This window comes from Dama dama, chromosome 14 (genome assembly GCF_033118175.1).
Source record: "Dama dama isolate Ldn47 chromosome 14, ASM3311817v1, whole genome shotgun sequence".
NCBI classification, from domain to species: Eukaryota; Metazoa; Chordata; class Mammalia; order Artiodactyla; family Cervidae; genus Dama; species Dama dama.
The window spans coordinates 54505735-54528688 of record NC_083694.1 but is presented as its reverse complement, the minus strand read 5'-3'; the positions used below and the strand labels follow the sequence as shown (position 1 = coordinate 54528688).

Sequence of the window (22954 nt, the reverse complement as noted above, 5' to 3'; positions counted from 1 at the left end):
GGTCACGGTCCAGGAATCAAACCCATGTCTCCTGTCTCTCCTGCATTGCAGGCAGATTCTTTACCCCCTGAGCTGTTTGATATGTAACTTAGCTTTCTTCAAATGTAAAAAACTGAGATGCAGTTATAAAGCCATTTATTTAGTATTATTGCCCTGTCTACCCCTATTAGTAACACAATTCTAATTCTTCATTTCTACCTAAAATAATAAGACATGAAATTAAGATCAAAATTTAAAATAGCTCAACCCATAGGTACATGGGCTTTCCAGGTGGCACTAGTGGTAAAGAACCCCCCTGCCAATGCAGGAGATATAAAAGGCACCAATGTGATCCCTGGGTTGGGAAGATCCCCTGGAGAAGGTCATGGCAACCCACTCCAGCATTCTTCCCTAGAGAATCCCATGGACAAAGGAGCCTGGCAGGCTATAGTATGTAGGGTCACAAAGAGTCAGACACAAATAAAGCAACTTAGCATGCAAGCATGCATAGGTACACATTCAGTAACATCACTAAAATTAACTGCTACTATTCCATTCTTTTAATTTTAAATTCTTTACAGAAATACCACAGGACTGTTTCAGTAATTTTTCAGCTGTTCATCAACATGTAGTTACTAATTATTTTCCTTAATAATTTCTTCAAGCCAGAGACCCTTCTCTAGTAAATCTATCTCTACTTGCCAGGAGTATGCTCCTGTTCCACGGACTTGGTTCTGAGCCTATTTTGGGTTTTCAACTCCTGTGTGCCATTAAATCCAAGGCCTTTCTAAGTTACTCCCCAAAGCCAATATATGTGTATTTGGAATGACTTTTCCATGATGATTCCATATATATATCAGTTCAGTTGCTCAGTCGCGTCCGACTCATTGTGATCCTATGAATCACAGCACACCAGGACTCCCTGTCCATCACCAACTCCCTGAGTTTACTCAAACTCATGTCCATCGAGTCAGTGATGCCATCCAGCCATCTCATCCTCTGTTGTCCTCTTCTCCTCCTGCCCCCAATCCCTCCAAGCATCAGGGTCTTTTCCAATGAGTCAACTCTTCGCATGAGGTGGCCAAACTATTGGAGTTTCAGCTTCAGCATCAGTCCTTCCAATGAACACCCAGGACTGATCTCCTTTAGGATGGACTGGTTGGAACTCCTTGCAGTCCAAGGGACTCTCAAGAGTCTTCTCCAACACCACAGTTCAAAAGCATCAATTCTTCGGTGCTCAACTTTCTCCACAGTCCAACTCTCACATCCATACATGACCACTGGAAAAACCATAGCCTTGACTAGACGAACCTTTGTTGGCAAAGTAACGCCTCTGCTTTTTAATATGCTGTCTAGGTTGGTCATAACTTTCCTTCCAAGGAGTAAGCGTCTTTTAATTTCATGACTACAGTCACCATCTGCAGTGATTTTGGAGCCCAAAAAAGTAAAGTCTGACACTGCTTCCACTGTCTCCCCATCTATTTGCCATGAAGTGATGAGACCAGATGCCATAATCTTAGTTTTCTAAATGTTGAGCTTTAAGCCAACTTTTTCACTCTCCTCTTTCACTTTCATCAAGAGGCTTTTTAGTTCCTCTTCACTTTCTGCCATAAGGGTGGTGTCATCTGCATATCTGAGGTTATTGATATTTCTCCCGGCAATCTTGATTCCAGCTGTGCTTCTTCCAGCCCAGCATTTCGCATGATGTACTCTGCATATAAGGTAAACAAGCAGGGTGACAATATACAGCCTTGACGTGCTCTTTTCCTATTTGGAACCAGTCTGTTGTTCCATGTCCAGTTCTAACTGTTGCTTCCTGACCTTCATATAGGTCTCTCAAGAGGCAGGTCAGGTGGTCTGGTATTCCCATCTCTTTCAGAATTTTCCACAGTTTATTGTGATCCACACAGTCAAAGGCTTACATACATACAAATATATATATATATGGAACACATATACACACATGTACATATATATGCATGTATATTTTATGTTTGTATATTATATACACACGTACATATATACATATATGTGCTTGTATGTGGAGTTTTATATGTACGTTTGTGCATATTTAAATGTATACATATGTACATATGCATGTGTTTGTTTTATAAAGCATATTTTATGACATATTTTTATAATATACATATGTATACATGTCTTGTTTTTCTATATAATCCAATGACAGTCTCTCCTTGCTTCTCTATTTTTTGTTTACCATCAACTTAAAAATTTTGCTTCTTTTTCTTCAAATCAATGCAAAAATAGCAGGCCACTTTTATAACACATTTCACAATGGTTCCTTCAAACTTAGTCTCTTGAGAAATGATAGAATAGAACTATATGCTTAGCATATGCTATGAGCTTTAGAACTATATGCTATAGAACTAAATACTATGAGCATATTACTAACTGAAATAAATATCTAGCTGTGGAATAGACCATTTTAACTTTGCCATGTAAAGTTAAAATAATTTAACAATGATCTTCCTGGAGTTGGAGGGTAAAGAAATATGAACAAATTTAATGGAATTAAATGTGATGGAAACAAAGTAAGGTCCACTTTTAAGTCAGATGAGATGAACTGCAGTGGCAAATGCTGTGTGTGTGTTTGTGTGTGTGTGTGTGTGTGTGTGTGTGTGTACATGTATCATGAGCCCATGATGTGAAAAAAGGAATGATGCAAACAGAGATGGCATTAACAAATACTTGTGTACAGAAGAGGGGAGGTAATCGGTTCAGTGTATTTTACACAGCCAGACCACATCTGGAGTATTGAATTCCTTTCTGGGCATTGACCACAGGAAGCATGCCAAGTTAGGGTAAATAGGAAAGGGCCTGGAAACCTAATCACATGAGGGGATGTTTGGACTGGAAAGGAGAATAATGGGGAGGCATTTCAAGTATGTGAATGGTAGTCAAATAAAACAGGAAAAAAAAATATATCCTCTGTAGTTTCATAGCAAGGAAAAAGCACTTGATTAAGAATTAGGAAAGCTGAGTTCCAATGCTGGCTTTGTAGACACCTCATTATATGCCCATGGACAAGTCACTAAAATGCTCTGAACATCAGTTTCCAAACCAGAAAGGGGGAGAAGAATTTTACAATAGATAAAGCCACTTTTAAACAGAATGGTCTTTCAAGGTGCAATCTTTATTGCTAGATGCATGTAAGAAAAGCTTGAGAACTGATATAGCAATTTCTATAAGGGAAAGAGGCTGGACATATGAAGGGATCAGGGTCTCTGTGAGACTTGTGGTATATAGAGGGCACTGAACATATTTTGTTATATGGATAGATGTAAGACCACTAAGATTTTATAATTTTATTATTCTGCTCAGGAAAGCAGGAGCATTTGTGTGTTCTTATAGTATTTAATACCTTAATAAATTATACATAATTATAATCACATCCAACTTTGTCTTGAAATTTAGAAACATTAAAATATTGTTAAATGCACTGCTTTTGAAAATAACTTTGATGAGTAAATATGTTTCACAGAATTACTTCAATGTATGCACATAGATTTGGTGTGCTGTGGTTCATGGGGTCACAAAGAGTCAGGCACGACTGAGCTACTGAACTGAACTGAATGCACATAGGAGGGCTTTCCTGATGGCTCAGATGGTAAAGAATCTGCCTGCAATGCAGGAGACCCAGATTCGATCCCTGGGTCAGGAAGATCCCCTGGAGAAGGGAAAAGCTACCCACTCCAATGTGCCTGGAGAATTCCATGGACAGAGGAGCCTGGCGGGCGACAGTCCATGGGGTCACAAAGAGTTGGACCTGACTGAGCAACTAAGCATGCATGCTCATAGGAATGAAAAAATAATCTGCAAAGAATCATGTTGATGGCTTTAATCAAAGTCAGGAAAAGTGCTCTGGAGGGCCTTCCTGTGTGGCAAGAGTCTAGAGTCAATGGCAGCTAGCAATAACTTATTATCAGTGACTCTTCAGGATTAAGAAATGCTGTGTATCACTATTCATAATCTTATCTACTCAACAGAGACACCAAGAGATATCTTGTACTCTCTTTGGCTTAAAACATGTCCCACCATAATTTTTATGTTGAGTCTGTGATTGTGCTACCTGGCTGACAGTCTGATGTTAGACGTGAGGACCCAAGGGCAATCTTTGGTAACATTAATCTAGGAGGCTGGGTAACTTAGCAGTTTAACATGTGGATTTGCTTCCCTGGTTCAAATCCTGACTTCATCACTGCCAGCTGTGTAAGAGAAAGCAAGTTATTTAAGCTCTCTGTGACTCTGTTTAGTCTCCTTATATTTATTGTAGGGATTAAACAGGATAATATATGTGAAACAGTTAGTGCCAGGCACACAACAGACATAGCAAATGTCATTGTTATCACCACTAAATTACACACTGCCAGATATCAAGAGCTCACAAGAATCGGAGACTTCTCCAAACGTAGGACATAAGCCTGGGCAGGTGCTCCTAAACTCACCTACACAGTTGAAACCTTCCTCTAATTCACATGCCCTTGAGCAGCCGTCTCCATTCAAAAGGTCTCCATCATCACACTCTTCTCCCAGGTTCCTACAAGGTAAAAGTATACATTCTGATATACAAACATACACACTTGTATACATAAAATGATTTTTCTCTTTTAGTTAACATCATTTTAAAAAACATTTATTTAGTTAGTTTTGGTTGCTGTGCCGGCTTTTCTCTAGTTTCAAGGAGCAGGGGCTCCTCTCTGGTTGTGGTGTGTGGGTTTCTCATTGCAGTGGCTTCTCTCACTGTATAGCACAGGGTCTAGGGTGTGAGGGCTTCAGTAGTTGCAGCTCCCAGGATCCAGAGCACAGGCTCAATAGTTGTGGCACGTGGGCTTAGTTGCTCTGAGGCATATGGGATCTTCCCAGATCAGGGATCCCATGATCTCCCATGAACCCATGAACCACGTCTCCTGCATTGGCAGGCAGGGCCTTCCAATGTCGCAAGCACAAAGTATGATGCTCTATACAGAGGCAATATAGGCACAGTTTAAAGGAACATTTGATAAGGAGCTTTGGGAAGCCCAGTAGCCAAGCAGGTGTCACTACAGAGGAAGCTGTTTCAAAGCCCAGGCTAGAATGTACAATGTCAGACTAGGAAGACGGCCCTTATCTTGTTCAGCCCCAGAGCCCCAGGCAGATGTGGCATCCTGGGACATCAGAACCTTCATTGGAGGACTGCTGTAGGAGATGCTACAACATAAGATCAACTGTTTTGTTCAAGGAGGGCTTTGTTTGGGTAGTAATGGTCACCTAGTCCTGCAGACGCCTTAATCAGTGGGTAGCAGGTTTAAAATGAGGTAGCCATGGAAAACATCAACAACAACCAGATTTGTTCTGTGCACAGATGAGTCATCCCTAGGTGATAGGGACAAAAGCGAAAGTGAAGTCACTCAGTCGTGTCCAACTCTTTGCGACCCCATGGACTGTAGCCCTCCAGGCTCCTCCATCCATTGAATTTTCCAGGCAAGACTACTGGGGTGGGTTGCCATTTCCTTCTCCAGGAGATCTTCCTGATCCAGGGATCAAACCCAGGCTTCCCACATTGCAGACAGACACTTTACTGTCTAAGCCACCACGGAAGCTCAAAGTAGGGACAAAGTTGGATGTTTAAATAGTTAATCCCACTAGGGGATTGTATGTATAAAAATATGGGTGACCCCTGTAAGTTAATGATTACTCAGTAGAGCAGGTTTACTTAACCACAAAACCAAGCTGGCTTGCTTAGCAACAAAATCATGCAACAGAAGCACGAGACATTGCCCCCAAACGATTAAATAAGTGTTGTCATGAGACCCACATCCTGCCCAGTGAGCTCAGTAAGTTAATTAGCCCTAGGACATGCCCTCTGCACACATGAAAAACAATACTTTGCAGACTTAGTTTGAACAAGTAGGGACAAGAAAACTCCCCTGCTCAACCAGGAGGAGGAGTTGATGATGGAAGCATGACGTCTACTCAAGAAAGACAAAGAAGTTCTTCTCCCCCTCCCCACTTTTCCTTTGATTATAAAACTGTAGCCCAGTAAGTTCTCTGCTTGAGAACCTTTACCACCACTGCCCCCTGCCACTGACCCTCACCAGCTTGTAAATCTCACAAGCGTCCTAATCTAATAAATCACTTCTTATCTATCACTTTGCCTCTCGCTGAATTCTTTTCTTTGCTGAGACATAAAGGACTATGGTACTGGAGCTCTTCCGAGCCCCTGAAATGTCACCTAATGGTTTCACAGGGAGATATTTAATTGAGATGGAGGGGGAGAAAGGATAAGCTGAAACTGAGGCAGAAGGTGGCAGCAAACTAGCAAGGTTTGGGTGTTAAAGTGATCTCAGTCTCTTGGATGTATTTCTGAAGTCTGGGAACACTTGGTGTTTATACTACTATGAAAAGGAGTAGACTTACACTAAAGCTTAAGAATCTTAGAAGATTGAGAGACAAACAATATTTAGTAATTACTAAACAATGGGATAAAACCCCAAGAAAGGCTATAGATTGCTTTCGATTAGGCCTTCAAGATACAAGATATTTTTACTTGATTTGGAAAGCTAAAAACAAGCCATCTTACTAGGATACAGACTCTAAGACAAATTATAGTACCTGGGCTTCCAGTCTTTTACTCCTAGCAGCTTTATATAAACAACATATTAGGTGAGCTGAGCATTTAGAATAGGTTAATATAGGATGGTCACTGGAACACGGGAGTATTCAGTGACACGTTTTGGCAAGTGCCTGGCAGATCAGAATGAACTAGGTTGATATCACTAAAGGGTATAGAGAAAGGCCATAAAGAAAGCTGAGCACTGAAGAATTGATTCTTTTGAACTATGGTGTTGGAGAAGACTCCTGGGAATCTCTTGGACTGCAAGGAGATCAAACCAGTCCATCCTAAAGAAAATCAGTCCTGAATACTCTATGAAAGGACTGATGCTAAAGCTGAAGCTCCAATACTTTGACCACCTGATGTGACGAACTGACTCATTGGAAAAGACCCTGATGCTGGGAAAGATTGAAGGTAGGGGGAGAAGGGGACAACAGAGGATGAGATGGTTGGATGGCATCACTGACTTTATGGAAATGAGTCTGAGCAAGCTCAGGGAGTTGGTGATGGACAGGGAAGCTTGGCATGCTACAGTCCATGGGGTCACAAAGAGTCAGACACAACTGAGAGACTGAAATAACTAACTAACTAAAGGGCAACAGGAAAAGGAAGGTGGTATGTTAAGAAATCAAAGGAGTGATTTCATTTTTACCTTGGTGATTTTATAGAATAGCTGTAAATTGCATTGCAATGAGGTCTTCCAGGGATCAAATGAGCAACTGAAGTTCATAAAGCTATAGTGATTTTCCTTGGGTCATAAGACAGGCAACTGATCCAAAAGATACCCTCACATCCTCTTTTAGCATCATTTGGCAATAACCTTCTCCACCATGAATTCCTTCCCTGAATCACTGCCCAGCACTTGTTCTCTGAAACCTAAAGAAGACCCCCACAGAATCAGCCCCAATATCTTGGTACTAAATTAAAGTGGGTCCATCCTAACTATGTAGAGATGTGAATGACCCCTCAAGATCACAACCAGGTCCCGGATTTTGTTCAATACCAGAATCACACAGCGCCTTGCCCCTTTCCCCTCCCAAATCAGTCTCAAGGTGAACCCTCACGGTCCGAGCAAGGCGGGGCATCCTCTGTCACCCAGTCCAAGGCACGCGGTATGTCCTCACCTTGCAACCTTCCCATCTCCACAGTAAGGAGCTCCATGGATGTGGCTCAGAGGAGGTGAAGCTTCTCCCAGTTCTGCTCCAGCTGCAGCTTGAACTTGGTACCGGTACATCTGCCCAGGCATGACCTCCCTGTGGAAACCAACGGGCCGTAACCACACATCCAGGAAGTGGAGCAGGCCCTGGGTCTTTTTCAGATGACGTGCAGGAATTTTAAATAAATATTACAGGGAATATAAATGTTAAACATATGCCATGCTGTTCTGAAACCAAGAGCAGGGCGTATAGTCTTACAGAGCATTTGAAACCGTATTCATCTCTGTATTCCCAGTACCTTCTACGTAGCGAATGTACAACAAGTGGTTGCTGAGTGAACGCTGAACCAGCTAACAGTCCTACACAATCTAGGAGGGTGGTGTTTCGAGCATATCTTTACCATGTTACATAAACACACACACACAAAACCACCAACTTTGAAAACCTAGTCTTCTATATCACTGCATGTGTGCGTACACGCTAAGTTGCTTCAGTCACATCCACCTCTTTGCGACCCCATGGACCATAGCCCGCCAGGCTCCTCTGTCCATGGAATTCTCCAGGCAAGAATACTGGAGTGGGTTGCGGTGCCCTCCTCCAGGGGATCTTCCTGACCCAGGGATCAGACCTGCGTCTCATGTCTCCTACATTGGCAGGTGGGTTCTTTACCACTAGCACCACCTGGGAGGCCCCTCTGTATCATTGAAATGATGGTAAAGCTGAAGATGAATGCTTCAGAGTTTGGGCTCAGCAAGGCCCTTCTTGGGTCCGTGAATCAGTTTTCTTGTCTCTCAAGAGAATTCTTGTCTTGAGAAGACTGAATTCTTATGAGGAAAAGCACCTTTCTCCTAGAAGGAGATGAGGAAATCTTCCATCCTTATTTTAGGGATGCAAAAAATTCCACCACTGGAAATGCATTAAATGACTCCCCGGCTCCAAAATACATGTAAACCAGGAATGGAGTTTTATCAATTGGCACCAGAGATGGAAGGAGTTTATCAGACTATCTAGAGCCCAAGAGCACTGATCAAGTGGAGAATGTGAGAGACTGAACATTTGCAAGGGGGAAGGGGCTAAGGGCCAGTGGTGTGGGGGTTGGAGTAGAGCTGCTGATTCCAAAGATGAATTCTGCCTTCAACTTAGCTTTTATCCAATGCTTGCCCTAATTGGAAAAGTACCACTAGAGCCATGCTAGAATGGGAGTGACTTAGGAGAATAGGATCTCAAAGGGCTATTGGTTCTCCCACAAGTGGTACCCACAGATGTCCTACCAAAGCCCTCTCTTCTTTAACACACTCTTCACCTCAACCACAAAGCTTCTACTCTTTTGCTTGATGCTGCAAGCAGCAAACAGGAAATGTCGTGGGGTTTCAAAAACACCTTTAAACATCTCTGTACTGGTTTTTAGTTATTTTAATAGGAAAGACACCTAAATATTAAAGACTTTGAAATTTCCAAATTAGTTTTCTGCAGGGAAGCACTCTTTTCATAAGAGTGCCAGGCATTTCAAAAGCAAAACAAGTTTTATATCTTAATCAATTCTGATGGCTTCCCTTTCACAGGGAGGTTTCTGTCTGACTTCTCATCCAGCCATGCATAAAAGTCTTATGCTGATCTCTAGCTGGGAAAGGATTGGAAAGAAGCATCAGGACGTGTTTACGCTTCTTGGGGAGAAAACTCAGCAGCAGGTAGCCCCAATTTCAAAGAGCTGAGTTTGTAAAAGTAATGTGTTACTAAAGAACCAAAATGAGATTCAGTCAGAAAATTGGATTTTAATCCTGAGTTTGCCACTTGCTAGCTCTGTTCAACAAAATTAGAGTTAGTCTTAGTTCTCTCATCTATAAAATAGAATATGATTATCCTTAAATGTTTTTTGTGTCAGCGTATGTGTGAGAATATATGTCAAGTTAGATAACAAATATCATTAAATAGCTCATGTTTTGAAAATCATGATGAGGCAACACAAAACTTGACATACTAAATGTAACAAAAATAACAATAATAATTTTAAAAGGTAAAAAATATCATTTTAATTGGCTTACTAAAGAAAGTCCCCCCAAATAACATTTTTTTCTTTTCAGACCTGTCCCATGATCTATCCTCCCATTTGCATGAGCTTTTTGACCATTTCACTATCTTCTAGTTCTAATTCAGAGAACAAGTATGGGAGGAAAAATGCAGTAAAATTCAAGGTGAACATTTTGTTGGCTCATTTGTAGCTATGGCAGACTGAAAAGTGGCCACAAATTCTTCCCATCCTAGATGTATGCGCTTCTGCGATGTGACTTTACTGTTTCTCTCATTAAGAGAATCTCAAATTTTTTGTCACCTCCAGAATCTCAAATTCTTTGTGACCTGTTTTGGCTAGTGAAATGGTCATGAGTGATGTAAGCAGAGGCCTGAAAAGTATGAGAATTTGGGGACTTGCCCTTCCTGCTTCTGGAAAGCCTTCTACCACCACGAGGACCTCCCGGGTGACATGAATTGTAAAGAAGCTGCCCACCAATGCAGGAGACATAAGAGATGCAGGTTCCATCCCTGGATGGGGAAGATCCCCTGGAGGAGGAAAGGGCAACCCACTCCAGTAATCTTGCCTGGAGAATCCCATGGACAGAGGAACCTGGCAGTCTGTAGTCCATAGGGTTGCAAAGAGTCAGATATGACTGAAGCGGCTGACCACGGCAAAGCACCATGAGGACAAACCCAGGCAAAGCCTCCCAGTGAAGGAGAGATATGGAAAGAGAACTTCCTCCTCCCAGCCAGGCCAGCATCTTCCCTGAGCCTCATGTGTGCATGAGGTCCTCTGGGGCCATGTAGCCTCGGTCAAGCTGGTCCAGATGAGTGCACCCAGCCAACACACAGAACCATGAGAAATGTGTTTGTTGTTTTAAACCACTATGTTTTGTGATGATTTCTAATGTGGCAAAAACTAACCAATACAGCACCTCTGATAAAACTTTTGTTTTACCCAGAGTTCTGCCCTCAGGGCAGCCTCTGAAAAAATTATGAGGTGAGGAAAATTTGCCTTTGGAGATACCAGCCTCCTACTCTTGAACTCTAAGCCAATGATCTTATCTTAGTCTGTGTCCCCTGCACTGAGCTCACAGTGCCAGGAACACTTAAGAACTCACTAAATGTAGGAAGAACAGAAGAAAGAGAAAGAGAAGGAAAGAGAGGAGGGAGGGAGGAAATAAGGGAGGAATGAAAAATGAAAGTCATAAAAGTATAGTGTTTCAGGAACCCTTGGTTTTTCTACTTAGCTGTGGAAGAGGTGACTATAACCTTTAAATGATATAGGAGCTGTGGCAGATTATTTAAAAGTTGCAGCAAAGATAAAAAATTAGATGGTGTCACCAGATAGGAGTATCTGACTCTGATCAACTTATTTCTGCCAATTACTTTCAGCCCAGCTGAAACATGCATGCATGTTGCATCTGACTCTTTGCAATCTGTGCACTATAGCCTGCAAGGCTCCTCTGTCCTAGGGATTCTCTAGGCAAGAATACTAAAGTGGGTTGCCATGTCCTTCTCCAGAGGATCTTCCTCACCCAGGGATTGAACCCAGGTCTCCTGCACTGTAGGTGGATTCTTTACCATCTGAGCCACCAGGGGAGACCAACATATCATTCACGGACCTCTTTTGTCTAGAATCATAATGATGGCATCATCAATCAGGACATCCAATTTCCCTTTTCTGGGAAATGTTTTTGTTCATCTCAGAGACGCCACTTTAGAATAAAATCCCCTCCGAGGGTCTGAATGTTTCTCCAAATAAGGGCATGTTGGAATGTAAAATAAAACAAAAGCACAACAAAGAAAAAGGAAGTAAAATCCACTCCCAAAGCCTCAGGAGGCCCCATGGTTTAGAAAGCCCTGCTGCCCAACTCACATGTCTGTGAACTTCCGGTGAGGATGCATCACCTCCACAGGCAAGCCGCTGGCAAACGGGGGCTCGCGAAGAACCTGGTACCTCACAGGCCTGCAGCCAGAACACAACGGACTGCGGGGCTGAGAAGTCAGGAGAGCTGCATCAATCTCCATCCGCTCATCAAAGGTGTAGACTTTCACCCCCACGACCTTCCCATCAACATGCAGTTTGATAGTGAGCGGTACATCACAGAAAGTGTCCAAAGGGCCCAGGTGCACAGACTTCTGGTGTTCCAGCAAGATCTCCGTGTCAAAGAGCGCCGGGGAGGAGTCCATGGAGAGGTAGGTGACCCATAGGGTGAGAGTGTCAGCTTGGACCGGGTGCTGAAAGAGCAGCTCCAGGCTACAGCCTTCCGCAGGGCAGGGGACCGTCATGTTCATGTGGTATAAGTGGAGCTCGGGACTCCAGGCCTGCAAGCTCGGCTCACAAGGTTGATCCACGTCTGGAGGGCCTGAGGGAGATGGGTAGAAAGAAAGATGCCTCAGAAACCACCAATAAAAATCTGAAAGTGAGTCACCTCAGTAGTCAGGAGAGAAAATGAAGAAGAAGAGAACTTTGAGCATATTCTCATAGGAACTTGTCAGCTTAGTAGCTTGGGGGATTTTCCCAGCAATAATACTGGAGTGGGTTGCCATTTCCTTCTCCAGGGAATCTTCCTGATCCAGGGATCGAACCTGTGTCTCCAGCAGCTCCTTTCTTGGGCAGGTGGATTCTTTACCCCTTGAGCCATCTAGGAAGCCCTTACTGAAGATAAAGCTCTAAGAATTCTAAAGCATTATGCTCCAAATCACCTCTATCTGGTGCCCTTTAACAAGAGAAACCCAGCATGGTACTGAGAATGGAGTGACCCCGATCCTAAGTGGAAACGTGAGGCTGGTGGAGATAAGGTAAGCCCCAAAGAATCCTTGAGCAGGACTTCCCTGGTGGTCTAGGGCTTAAGAGTCTGCCTGCCAATGCAGGGACACAGGTTCAATCCCTGGCTGGGGAAGATTCCACATGCTGTGGCACGACTAAACCCATGAGCCGCAGCTACTCAGCCCACACTCTAGAACTAAGCTCTGCAACAAGAGAAGCCACTGCAATGAGAAGCCTGAGCACCACAACGAAGAGTAGCCCCTGCTCGCTGCAACTAGAGAAATCCCACATGCAGCAGTGAAGACCCAGCCCAGCCAAAAATAAATAAATAAATAAATTTAAAACTTAAAAAAAAAACTAAAAACAGAATCCTTGAGCCGAGGAGAATTATTTGTACTTAGTTTATTAATAATTTATGATAAAGTAATGCTTCTGAAGCCCTGTTTTATTAATAACGCCAATGTTTGTTTCAGGCTGTTGCTACCCTGTTTGACTAGGCTCATCACAAAAATTTGATTCCCTAAGATCATACCTTAACAAGCCTTCCAGAGGACTGTAAGTCAAACTTTAAAGCCAGACACTGAAACTTCCCCTTTCATTCAGATATGTGTAAGTCAGGAGATCAGAAAACTGCTTGTGGGAAATAGAAACACTTTTCTTGAGTAGAAGAAAAAGGAGATTCAGTAGCCCGGGAGCCAAAAATGCAAAGGTGAAAAATCAAATATCACTAACATATTAAGGTCATCTCTGTGGAAATAATCTATATACAAGGTGGTTTCCTTTTATATCACACAGCGGAATTAAAAGAAAACTGCTAAATTAAAAAACCGTAGTTAGGCTCTGCTTGGTGCTGTGCATTATCTGTGTGACTGTGGCCAGTCTCTCTAAGCCTCAGTGTCCTCATTTATAAAATGAGGACTATTTAACCCCTGCCTTACTTACTAATCCTTGGCTCAGCTGGTAAAGAATCTGCTTGCAGTGTGGGAGACATGGGTTTGATCCCTGGGTTGGGAAGATCCCCTGGAGAAGGGAAAGGCTATCCGCTCCAGTATTCTGGCCTGGAGAATTCCATGGACTGTATAGTGCACGGGGTCAAAAAGAGTCGGACACAACTGAGCGACCTTCACTTTCACTTTCACTTACTTAGTATAGAAGAGCTGTATGATGTTTCATAGAAATATCTGCAAACTATATGTGCAAAAATAGAATGATTTAGCCCTTCAGGATTTGGAAACCAATATTCCAAATCCCAGAGGAAATAAGTTCAAATGTGTGTGTGTGTGTGTGTGTGTGTGTGTGTTATATCTTTTGACCCCTATTGTTTTTTCCCTATATTGTGAATCCATTCATTCATTCATTAACTCAATACAAATTGGCTGTATATCTCTTTTATATCTAGCACTAATCTAGGTATCAGAGATTGAGTAATGAACAAGATAAAGGTACTGATCACATATATCTTACCATAGGTGATAGGGGCAACAGTAAATAAAGAGGTATAATTCCAAGTGGTAATGTCCTCTCTGAAGAAAGATAAAGGAGGAAAAAGGACTAGAGAATGATGGGGTGATACTGGGGGCTATTTTAGATCATACAGCCAGGGAAGTTCTCTCCAAAAAGATGATATTTAGGCAGTGAATATGTCTGGTTCGATTTTCTATTCTTCATAGCACTCAGAATGTAGTTGGTGATCAATAACTGTCCAATGTGTCATTAAATACATTTTGATCATATCTCTAATTATATGTGTTTGTGTATGTTCTGCTAGGGAGTCAATTCATTTTATATATTTAAAATATGACTTGATTCTGCACCTGTTCAAAACAAAGGAATACCAGTATTTCCCAGCAGTATTTTCCAATAGTCATCCCCAAATACTAGCAGACTGCAGGCCCTTGGAAGCCAACTCCTCAACAGTAGCACTATCTGTCAGAAAGTTTTTATTATGATCTCATGTGAAAAGATGGAGTGGAGGCCCTAAAAGCTAATTTGGTTTGCCTGGAGACACAATACAAGAGTTAGAACCCAGAAATTCTAATTCCTTTCACCTCTACCAGATAACTTTAAATTTTTCCAAGAATTAAAAAGGAAAAAGTACAGGGCCAGACAGTCAAATAGGCATTAAAACACTAGCACAGGACAAACTGTTTGCCACAAGAATGGCCTTTTATGAAATGCCTATCTCTAAATGAGTCCTACGCAGTGCCAATGTAAATTTTATAGTCACTTTCCATTCTTCCCTGAAAACTCATTTGAAAAAAGTTCTATACGATCAGTCAGGTCAACTGTCTCTCTCCAGATTCCTCCTTCAGGCTCCTGTTGTTTGAGTAACTGGGAGCCTAAGGGGACATGGTAGACTCTTAGACGAACGTTCTCCTTTTTTTCTTATCAGAGTCAAGACTGCAAACTGACTCAAATAGAACCATGTCCAACACATCTGATTGGGTTGTTTTCACAATCGTAATAAAAGAAAAAGAGAAGAAGATGACTAGGTAAACACGATGGTTTGATGGACCAAACAGGACAGTGATGATGGAAGAAGTCAAGCCATTCATCAGAAGATGCTGCAACTCATGTCAACAGCATATTTGGGACTTGAATTGGGATAGCATTCATACTCTAATTTGTTGTAAGACACTGATATACATATGTGAGTGAATATGTAACTGAGAAGTCGGGGGGAGGGACAGGAAAGGGGACAGCTAAAAACATTTTCCCCCTCCCAGAGCCTAGCTTAGATCACATCCAAAGCACAACCAGCACCAGAGGTTAACACACTCATAAAAGAGCACAGATGAGAACGATGAGTTTGGAACACCTCGTCCACCCCACCCCCCACCCGGGCTGGCTCAGCAAGTGTGCATGAGTGTTCCCTGATTGGGGGGACGAGACCAGCTTACATCATCCTGTGGCAAGGCTGTTCCACGGGCTGGCGGGCGCAAGTAACATGACGTGCCTGAGCCAGCTTATCCTGAAGTCGCCCCCAGAGTTCTCCCTCCTTCTGTCATCCGTGCTGTCCTCTGATTCAGCACAGCCATCACCACCTTAATCACAGGTGGGCCATCCACACAAAGATCCCAGCCAGAGTCACTTCCAGACCCCTGGAGGTTTCCAGCAAACCATACACACACACACACACATGCATACACACGCATGCACACACACACACACACACACACACATACACACACACACACACACACACTACCTTATTCTCACGGCCATCACTTCACCCTTAACCACCCGCATTCTCAGTGGCCACCGAGGTGTAAATGAAAAAGCCATGGTCCTTTACCCACAGCCTCCTCTGGAGTCCAGTAACCTGAGGAGTCACACACGCGCCGGGAGGAAGCTGTGTGCACATACTGACGGAACGTCCCATCTTCAGTGCAGGCACCACACACGCTGCCCGGGACCCTGCGAACACAATGCGGGGGGTAGAAATGGGAAGAATAGGTCAGATGAACTGGGATAACAAAATTCAGAAGACCTCTGGGGGCAGGGAAGTGACAGTGGGTATGGAGGCCCTAGGGGGTAACTGGGAACACAACTCTTTTGCAACTCACTCTCTTCTTGTATAGACCTCACCTTTGCAAAATTCAGAGTGACATGAAAATCTCAAGGTTATGAAGCAGAAGAATTTAACTAAGTCATAAAGGAGGCCTGTGGAGATGAAAGAGGGCTTCTATCCCAGCAATGGTCAACACAAAATAATTACCATCTGAATCTTTCAGCATAAAACAGCTTCTATGCTGACTCTCAGTAAGTCAGCCAGAGGCTCCTTGCATTCCCCTGAGTAAAACAAACAGCAGTTTTCACAGTAAACTTACTAGCTACATGTGGTCTTATGTTTTAACGCTCTACTTTTTAATCACATATATAAGGGTCATATGAAATGTAACACCTCCTGGCTCTCCAACACCTATGGGGATACACCTAAATTCCTGCTCATGACCCAAGATCCTTCAGAGAAGAGCTTTAGCCTTACCTCCTTCAGTTTCTTCATGAATTTTATGTTCCCATCACAATAACAAATCACCACTTCACAAAAACGTCCTGCCTATCACACAGTTCCATGAAACATGCTGTTCTCTCTCCTGCTAAGTCGACTTTCCAAGCTTCTTTGTTTAGCAAGCTCCTATTCATCCCTCAAACCCATGCAAGTGTATCCTTTGCAATGGTACTTAGCCTCACTCCTCTGGATGACCAGCACTCTCCCCTCTGGGCACCCACTGCAACTTCTAGCTCCCATCTTGGGACACTGATATTTGATGTTGACAATTCCCATTCCCATTCCTTCTCCTGGAGAGATTCCAGGCTGAACTCTCTTCTTCCTGTGCCCAGCAGTTAGGACAGAGACTGATCTAAGCAGTCCCCCAGTGAGAGCTTGTTCTGTGGGCATCCTTGAGACTATTAATAAGACTATGAAGAGCTCTTCAAGCACCAGATCTTGAAGAGTAATGTCAATAGCTAAATAGCAAGGGTAAATTACTTGATAAATCTGTTTCTGATACTAAGATTTTTTTTTTAATTACTGAAGTCTAGTTGTTATATAATATTATATAAGTTCTAAATATATAATACAGTGATTCAATTTCAAACGGTATACTCCATTTACAGCTATTATGAGATATTGGCCATATTCCCCATGGTGTACAGCATATCCTTGTAGCTTATTTTACACACAATAGTTTGTGGAAACCCCACTGTGAATGATCCATCTGCAAACGGAAGTACCGAATCACGGTCTCTCAAGAAGCAGCAAGAGAAAAGTAAAATCTGATAATATGTTAGAAAACAGTATTGTCAAATAAGGGTAATGATTGTGCTACTGAAAGTTTGCTGCTGTGAGCTGTGTGTTATGCCGGGATTCATGACCTCCGGAAGAGAGGATTTTGATTTGGGGTCAGAGACGAGGCTTGACTACTTGGAGCCTTTTGTGTAGCAAAGTTTTATTAAAGTATAACAGAGACTGGAAAAGCTTCTGACATAAACATCAGAAGGGGACAGAAAGAGTGCCTGCTTGCTAGTTTTTAACAAGGTGTTTTATGTCTGTTGAAAGTGAAAGTGAAAGTCACTCAGTCTTGTCCAACTCTTTGTGACCCCATGGACTACACAGTTCATGGAATTCTCCAGGCCAGAATATTGGAGTGGGTAGCCTTTCCCTCCTCCAGGGAATCTTCCCAAGCCAGGGATCGAACCGAGGTCTCCCATTGCAGGCGGATTCTTTACTAGCTGAGCCATTGCCTGTTAGCTTCTAATCAGATAAAAGAAACACCTTAAGCCTGAAGGAGTTTCACCAGGCTGCTCTTCTACAATATGCATTTTTGAGATAGGTGGACATGAGGTGTGTCATCCCCTGGCCATATAATAATTGACATGAATACGGGTTTGTTGAGCCATTATCAACCCAAGGTTTGAGAAAAGGAAAAAAGTTAGTCTTAGCTGGAACCATTTTGAAGCAAAGGCAGATTCCAAAGCAGAAAACAGAGTCTCATTAACATAGCTTAAGAAAAACATTTCCATAAGAAAAACACATTGGTTAGCTCAAGGCAGAACTGGGTGTCTTCAACACAGAATTAAAAGAAGCCTCTTTCAATTTTGTGTAGAGAAGGAAATAAACGCTGCCACTTGTAGTCTACTTCCTCCTGCCGCTTGGGGACCTCTGGCCTTCCTACCTGTTACCCTCTCACTACCAGCTGCAGTGTATTAAGCACACTATCTACCTGGCATTGTCCCATGAGATGCTTTTCATAAATTATTTCTTATCCCTGCTTACGAGTAAGGATAAATGGCTCAGAGAGATGAACTGCCTACAATCAGAAGTTTCTTAATTCCTCTGAGCAAGTTCCCAAACACCAAGTGTCCAGTACTTTGGCAACGAAAAGGTGTCATTAACTGCAACCCCCAACTGCAGTCAGCACTCACGGCCGCTGCGGACACAATTCCAAACCACAGTTCCCTGATGCACTTGGCTCTTCCGGGGCCGCCGCTGAGTGCGTGGTTGGGCTCCTCTCTGACATTAGGATTCCAAATACCTACTGAGGAGGAGTAAACACAACTCCAAGCGTGACACAAATCCCTGGGAACGTGACGTGAGTCTCCCTGACACACGTGTCGTGAGGCCTCAGCGCTGTGGCCCACCTCGCTGAGAAAAGGAAGCCAACTGCAGCCTTTTCTGCCAACAGCCTCACAGCCAGCCAGAAGTGATGTCTGCTTTATCGTAACGTTTGTACCAGAGAGAGAATTGAAAGATTAAATTGTTTACACGTGTTACATAAACTGATGTAAAAACGTGGGTTTGCACATACCCACGGAGGACCTAGTGTTCAGCCAGAGCCACCCAAGGTCACACTCGCAGGAAGAGGTTTCTTCCACACATCACAGAGATACAGGTCGACTCACAAAAGGGGTCCATGAGAGCTTGCGGGCTGGTGAAAATCAAAACTGTTTATAGGCTTGTGGGTCTAAGTACCATCACGCAGTAAGTGCACATCAGGCTGGCAAGGAGAGGTACCAAGATCCCAGAAGGCTGGGAGAGCCAGTTTGCAAAATGATTCACCTGCTTCTTCCCATCCCTGTCTCTGCCTGCCCTCTCTCCTAGGCTTTCAGAAAAGCCGGAGTACATGGGAACATGCTTCAGGGACGCTCATATCCTCAGCAGGGATCTGACACCCAGAAAGGCAATGTCACACACAGATGAGGAGCTATCCACCTGCTCAGTGAGAAAGCCCTCAATTCAAAGAAACAATCTATTCTACGTCCTCCAGTTCTGAAATTCCCGGGGACGTACCCAGTTCACCTCTACCCTGCCTCGGATTTTTCACTGATGCAGCAGGGATTGGGCTCACTGCGAGGACTAAAGAAAATAATTTCAGGTAAAATATCTCACATAGTGAATGCCTCTCACACAGAAGGCCCCAGTAAGCCACAACCACTGGTTATTTAGAATACAGTGGCAGGTTTTGGGAAAATGGAGAGCAGGTCATGGATGGGGTTCCAACCCTTCTCCATTAAACCCCATCCCCCCATCTTCCCACGAATTGTCAGAGGTCACCCTTTTCCTTCCGTCTCTCTTTGCCACAGAAATGTTCCTGGTAATCATTACCCCAATATGCAGAGGATGAATAAAAACCAACTTTAGCTAGAATGATTCTCTTCACTAAATATGAATTAGGTGTTTATTGTGGCAGGTCAAGAGACCAAGATAACAGAAAGCAGTTCTGCCCCCTCAGAACTGCCAGTTGAGTAGTGGAACAGAGAGGAAAATGAACAGATAATGACAATCGCGCAAGATATAATAGCCGTAACAGGCAGGCACAGGGTACAACAGGATAGAAAGGAGGCGTTAGAAACGCCCATCCGAATCAGTTAAACCCCTGATGCGTGGCTTGAATAGCCAGTTACCCACCCACCCCCAGAACTGCCTGGAGGAAGACGCTGCACTTCCCTTCTTCCAGACACCACTGTGCAAGTAGCAAGCCCCTTACTACTGTTGTCCATCCTTACACCAAGCAGAACAGCTGACCTGGACAGGTAGCAAGTGCCATCTCAGTTTTGTCAGGTCATCGTTATCACATTTGTCAACCTCTTCACAGCTCCTGGGATCACGCCAGATGGGACATAAGGAAACATCGGAGGTGCCCCTGGCCAAGGCGTGGGCATACGTGATGCAGTGTTGGCTTGCGTGAGAGCCCCAGGAACCCTGCTCAGGAGATAAGGACGGAGCAGGGAGGCGGAGGCAGCCCTGAGCAATGGTGCACACTTATCGTTACAAACTGGGGTTCCCCTAACTTCACGCTCTTTCCCTCATTCATAAGAAACACCACAGAGAAAGATACCAGCTCACCCACAGCCAGCGCCCTCTCACCTGTCATACACCACTCCACTAATTGGAGGCAGCCAGTGGATAGTGAGGGACTTGGGAGTCTGCCCGATGACCATGGGGGGGATGGGGATGGGGGTGGGCTTCCGGCTCTGGCTCCACTGCTGATACACAAGGTCCAGATAGCAGTGCATTCGGGCTACTTGGTTGGGGGTGAAGCTGTCAGTGCAGGCATCATCTGCGGAGACAAAAAAGGAAACAAGAGAGATGGAGGCTTTACCCTGCAAAGTCCCCCCAGGCGGGGATAGATTTTGCCAGAAAGTATCTAGGCTGGAGATGGAAAAGAGAAGGCAGAGAAGAGCAGTGGCTGATCTCTAAAGCAAACTGGGCTTGACCTACCTCGGGCTGGGCCAGTGAGAGACTCAAGCCCTGGGGTACAGGTTGCTCTGAGCTGACACTGTTTATTCAGGAAACCACAAGATGGCAGTGTTTCAGCATTTGACCCTTTTAGCCATGAACATTCGTGGAGTTAAGACACCTGCTTTATGCCTGGTGACTTTGGCTGAGGTTAGTGAGTATTCAGTGGGGATGCATGAGGAGAGAGAGCCAAAACGTCAAGGAGGCATTACACCTGGACTGGTGATCCCCAGCTTCCCTTTGGAGCTGGCAAAATTCCCCATTAGGGACACCTTTCATAAGGTTAGAAAGGGAGTTATCTTAGTTTCCAGGTCTTGTTCCATGAAAGCGCACCCAACACTCTCCTTCCTTCTCAGGTGTTTCCTCTGTCCACTTCAAAGGTGGTGCCTAAAGAGCTCTGCCCTCCGCACCCCATTGTCTGGTCCCTCTGCCCTGGAAAGGGACACTGTGTGCTGGATGGGGGAGGCTGGAGGGCTGGTCCTTATGAAATTTATGTACCTGAATCATGTACCTAGATTAGACTTAGATAGCAATATATTGATGGGCCATGGACAGGACTAGTTCAACACTCTTTCTTCCCTTCAAAGGCATGGCCAGCATCTTATCATTTACCTTTTTCTATTGGGCGGAAGGGTGGGGTGGTTCTGGAACTTATCACTAACAAGTCCCTGAACCCTATAGAAAAATTACCTCTTTCCTTCACCACTGGGATAAGTCATCATATCACATCACTCCTTAATTTTAGGGATAAATTTAAGTCCATTATCAGGAGACGATGACTAGCATTGCTTTTTGACAGAAATAGGAAAGATATGGAAGGATAAAGAAGAAGCATAATCTAAGACAACAAAACCAGACACTAAAGTTGTCCCCAGGACCAGGAAAGTACCATTTTTAAGTGAGACAGCACCATTTTTTATAGGAAGACTAAGAATCGGCCCTTGGCTAGTGTTTGAAGAGGAGAATCTGATACTTTTAAAAATAACATGAAAGAAAAAGGAACTCTGAGCCTAACATTAACCAGAGCCATCTTTCTGATCAACTTCAAAACCAGTAAAAACAGCCACCTTGACCCAAAAACCTCTTTCTCAAGCACTTTTGGAATCTCCTTCATAGTAAATCCCTAAGAATGTGACAAAGAAGCAGGATAACCAAGTTCTAGAGAAGCAGGGTAACCAAGTTCTAGAGGTCAAAGGGCTCTCAAGAGAGTGTTTGACTTTGTCTCCCTTTTTAACTATCTGTGTCAGAGGTATGTTTTTCTTTTAATTTTTAGTGGAGGAGAATGTAGTCAATGAGACTGCTTCAAACTTCAATACCTCTGTAAGTTTTTCAAGGACATGAAAAATAAATGCCATGACAAATACGCTTCAATTCTCTGGCATGAATGACTCTTGATGAGGCTCTCTAATTCTCATACCTCCACCCTCCCAGCCCACAAAGGCTTCCATGTAATCTTAACAGAAAAGAAATCCATCAGGACAATGGTGATACCTGTATAACTCATGTAGTTGCTGAATGGAGCCCCTGGGAAGTGGGTGAAGCCACAGGTGTCATTGGCAGGCTCTGGGTCCTGGCACAGCTTACTCTTGGGAGTGGGGGCAGTGTCGGCGCAGAGGTCTCCTGTCTCCATGGACGGCACGGTCTCCCTGCAGGGGTCATCGCAGGATTCTCTCTCACTGACACCTTTGAAGACATGGTAGAGCCCCAGGACATGCCCCACCTCATGGATCATGATGTTGGTGTGGCCAGGCATGCCATAATAGGCTGGGTTGAGGACAACACCACCTGCAATGGAAGGTTTGCAAAATATCTCTAAGCATATAATGAATAGCCAGCCTCTGTCTTCTGGAAACAGTGTTCATTTCCAACCTCTAATGGGAACAGTTTATAACTTCTAGTGGCATTCAGCCCCTGCTCTTCCCTTCAGCCACAAACACCTTCTGAACTAATCAATAAACATGTCCCTAACCTTTGTCTTGGGTGAATGTTGTACTGGACACCAGGGATAACAATACAACAAGGCGACATGATAGAAGGCCAAGATTCTGAGCCCTGGTTGCACATTAAAATCACCTCAGGGTGTTGAAATATACAGATGTCCAAATGTCAACCCCAGTGGAATAAACCCAAATAGCTGAGGATGGGGTACATGACTCAATATTTTTTAAAACTTCCCAGGT

At 43.7% G+C, this 22954-nt stretch overlaps 1 protein-coding gene across 1 annotated transcript in view; it reads right to left on the bottom strand.

The window, feature by feature from the left end:
- Nucleotides 1-22954, bottom strand: part of PAPPA2 (pappalysin 2) — a 297914-nt gene that overhangs the window by 148357 nt on the left and 126603 nt on the right. The window contains exons 4-9 of the mRNA XM_061160780.1: nucleotides 22266-22559; nucleotides 20403-20595; nucleotides 15828-15949; nucleotides 11639-12128; nucleotides 7717-7845; nucleotides 4446-4537 (exon numbers count right to left, since the gene is read on the bottom strand). Of these exons, the coding sequence (XP_061016763.1) occupies nucleotides 4446-4537; nucleotides 7717-7845; nucleotides 11639-12128; nucleotides 15828-15949; nucleotides 20403-20595; nucleotides 22266-22559 (1320 nt within the window). The remainder of the gene's footprint in view (nucleotides 1-4445; nucleotides 4538-7716; nucleotides 7846-11638; nucleotides 12129-15827; nucleotides 15950-20402; nucleotides 20596-22265; nucleotides 22560-22954) is intronic.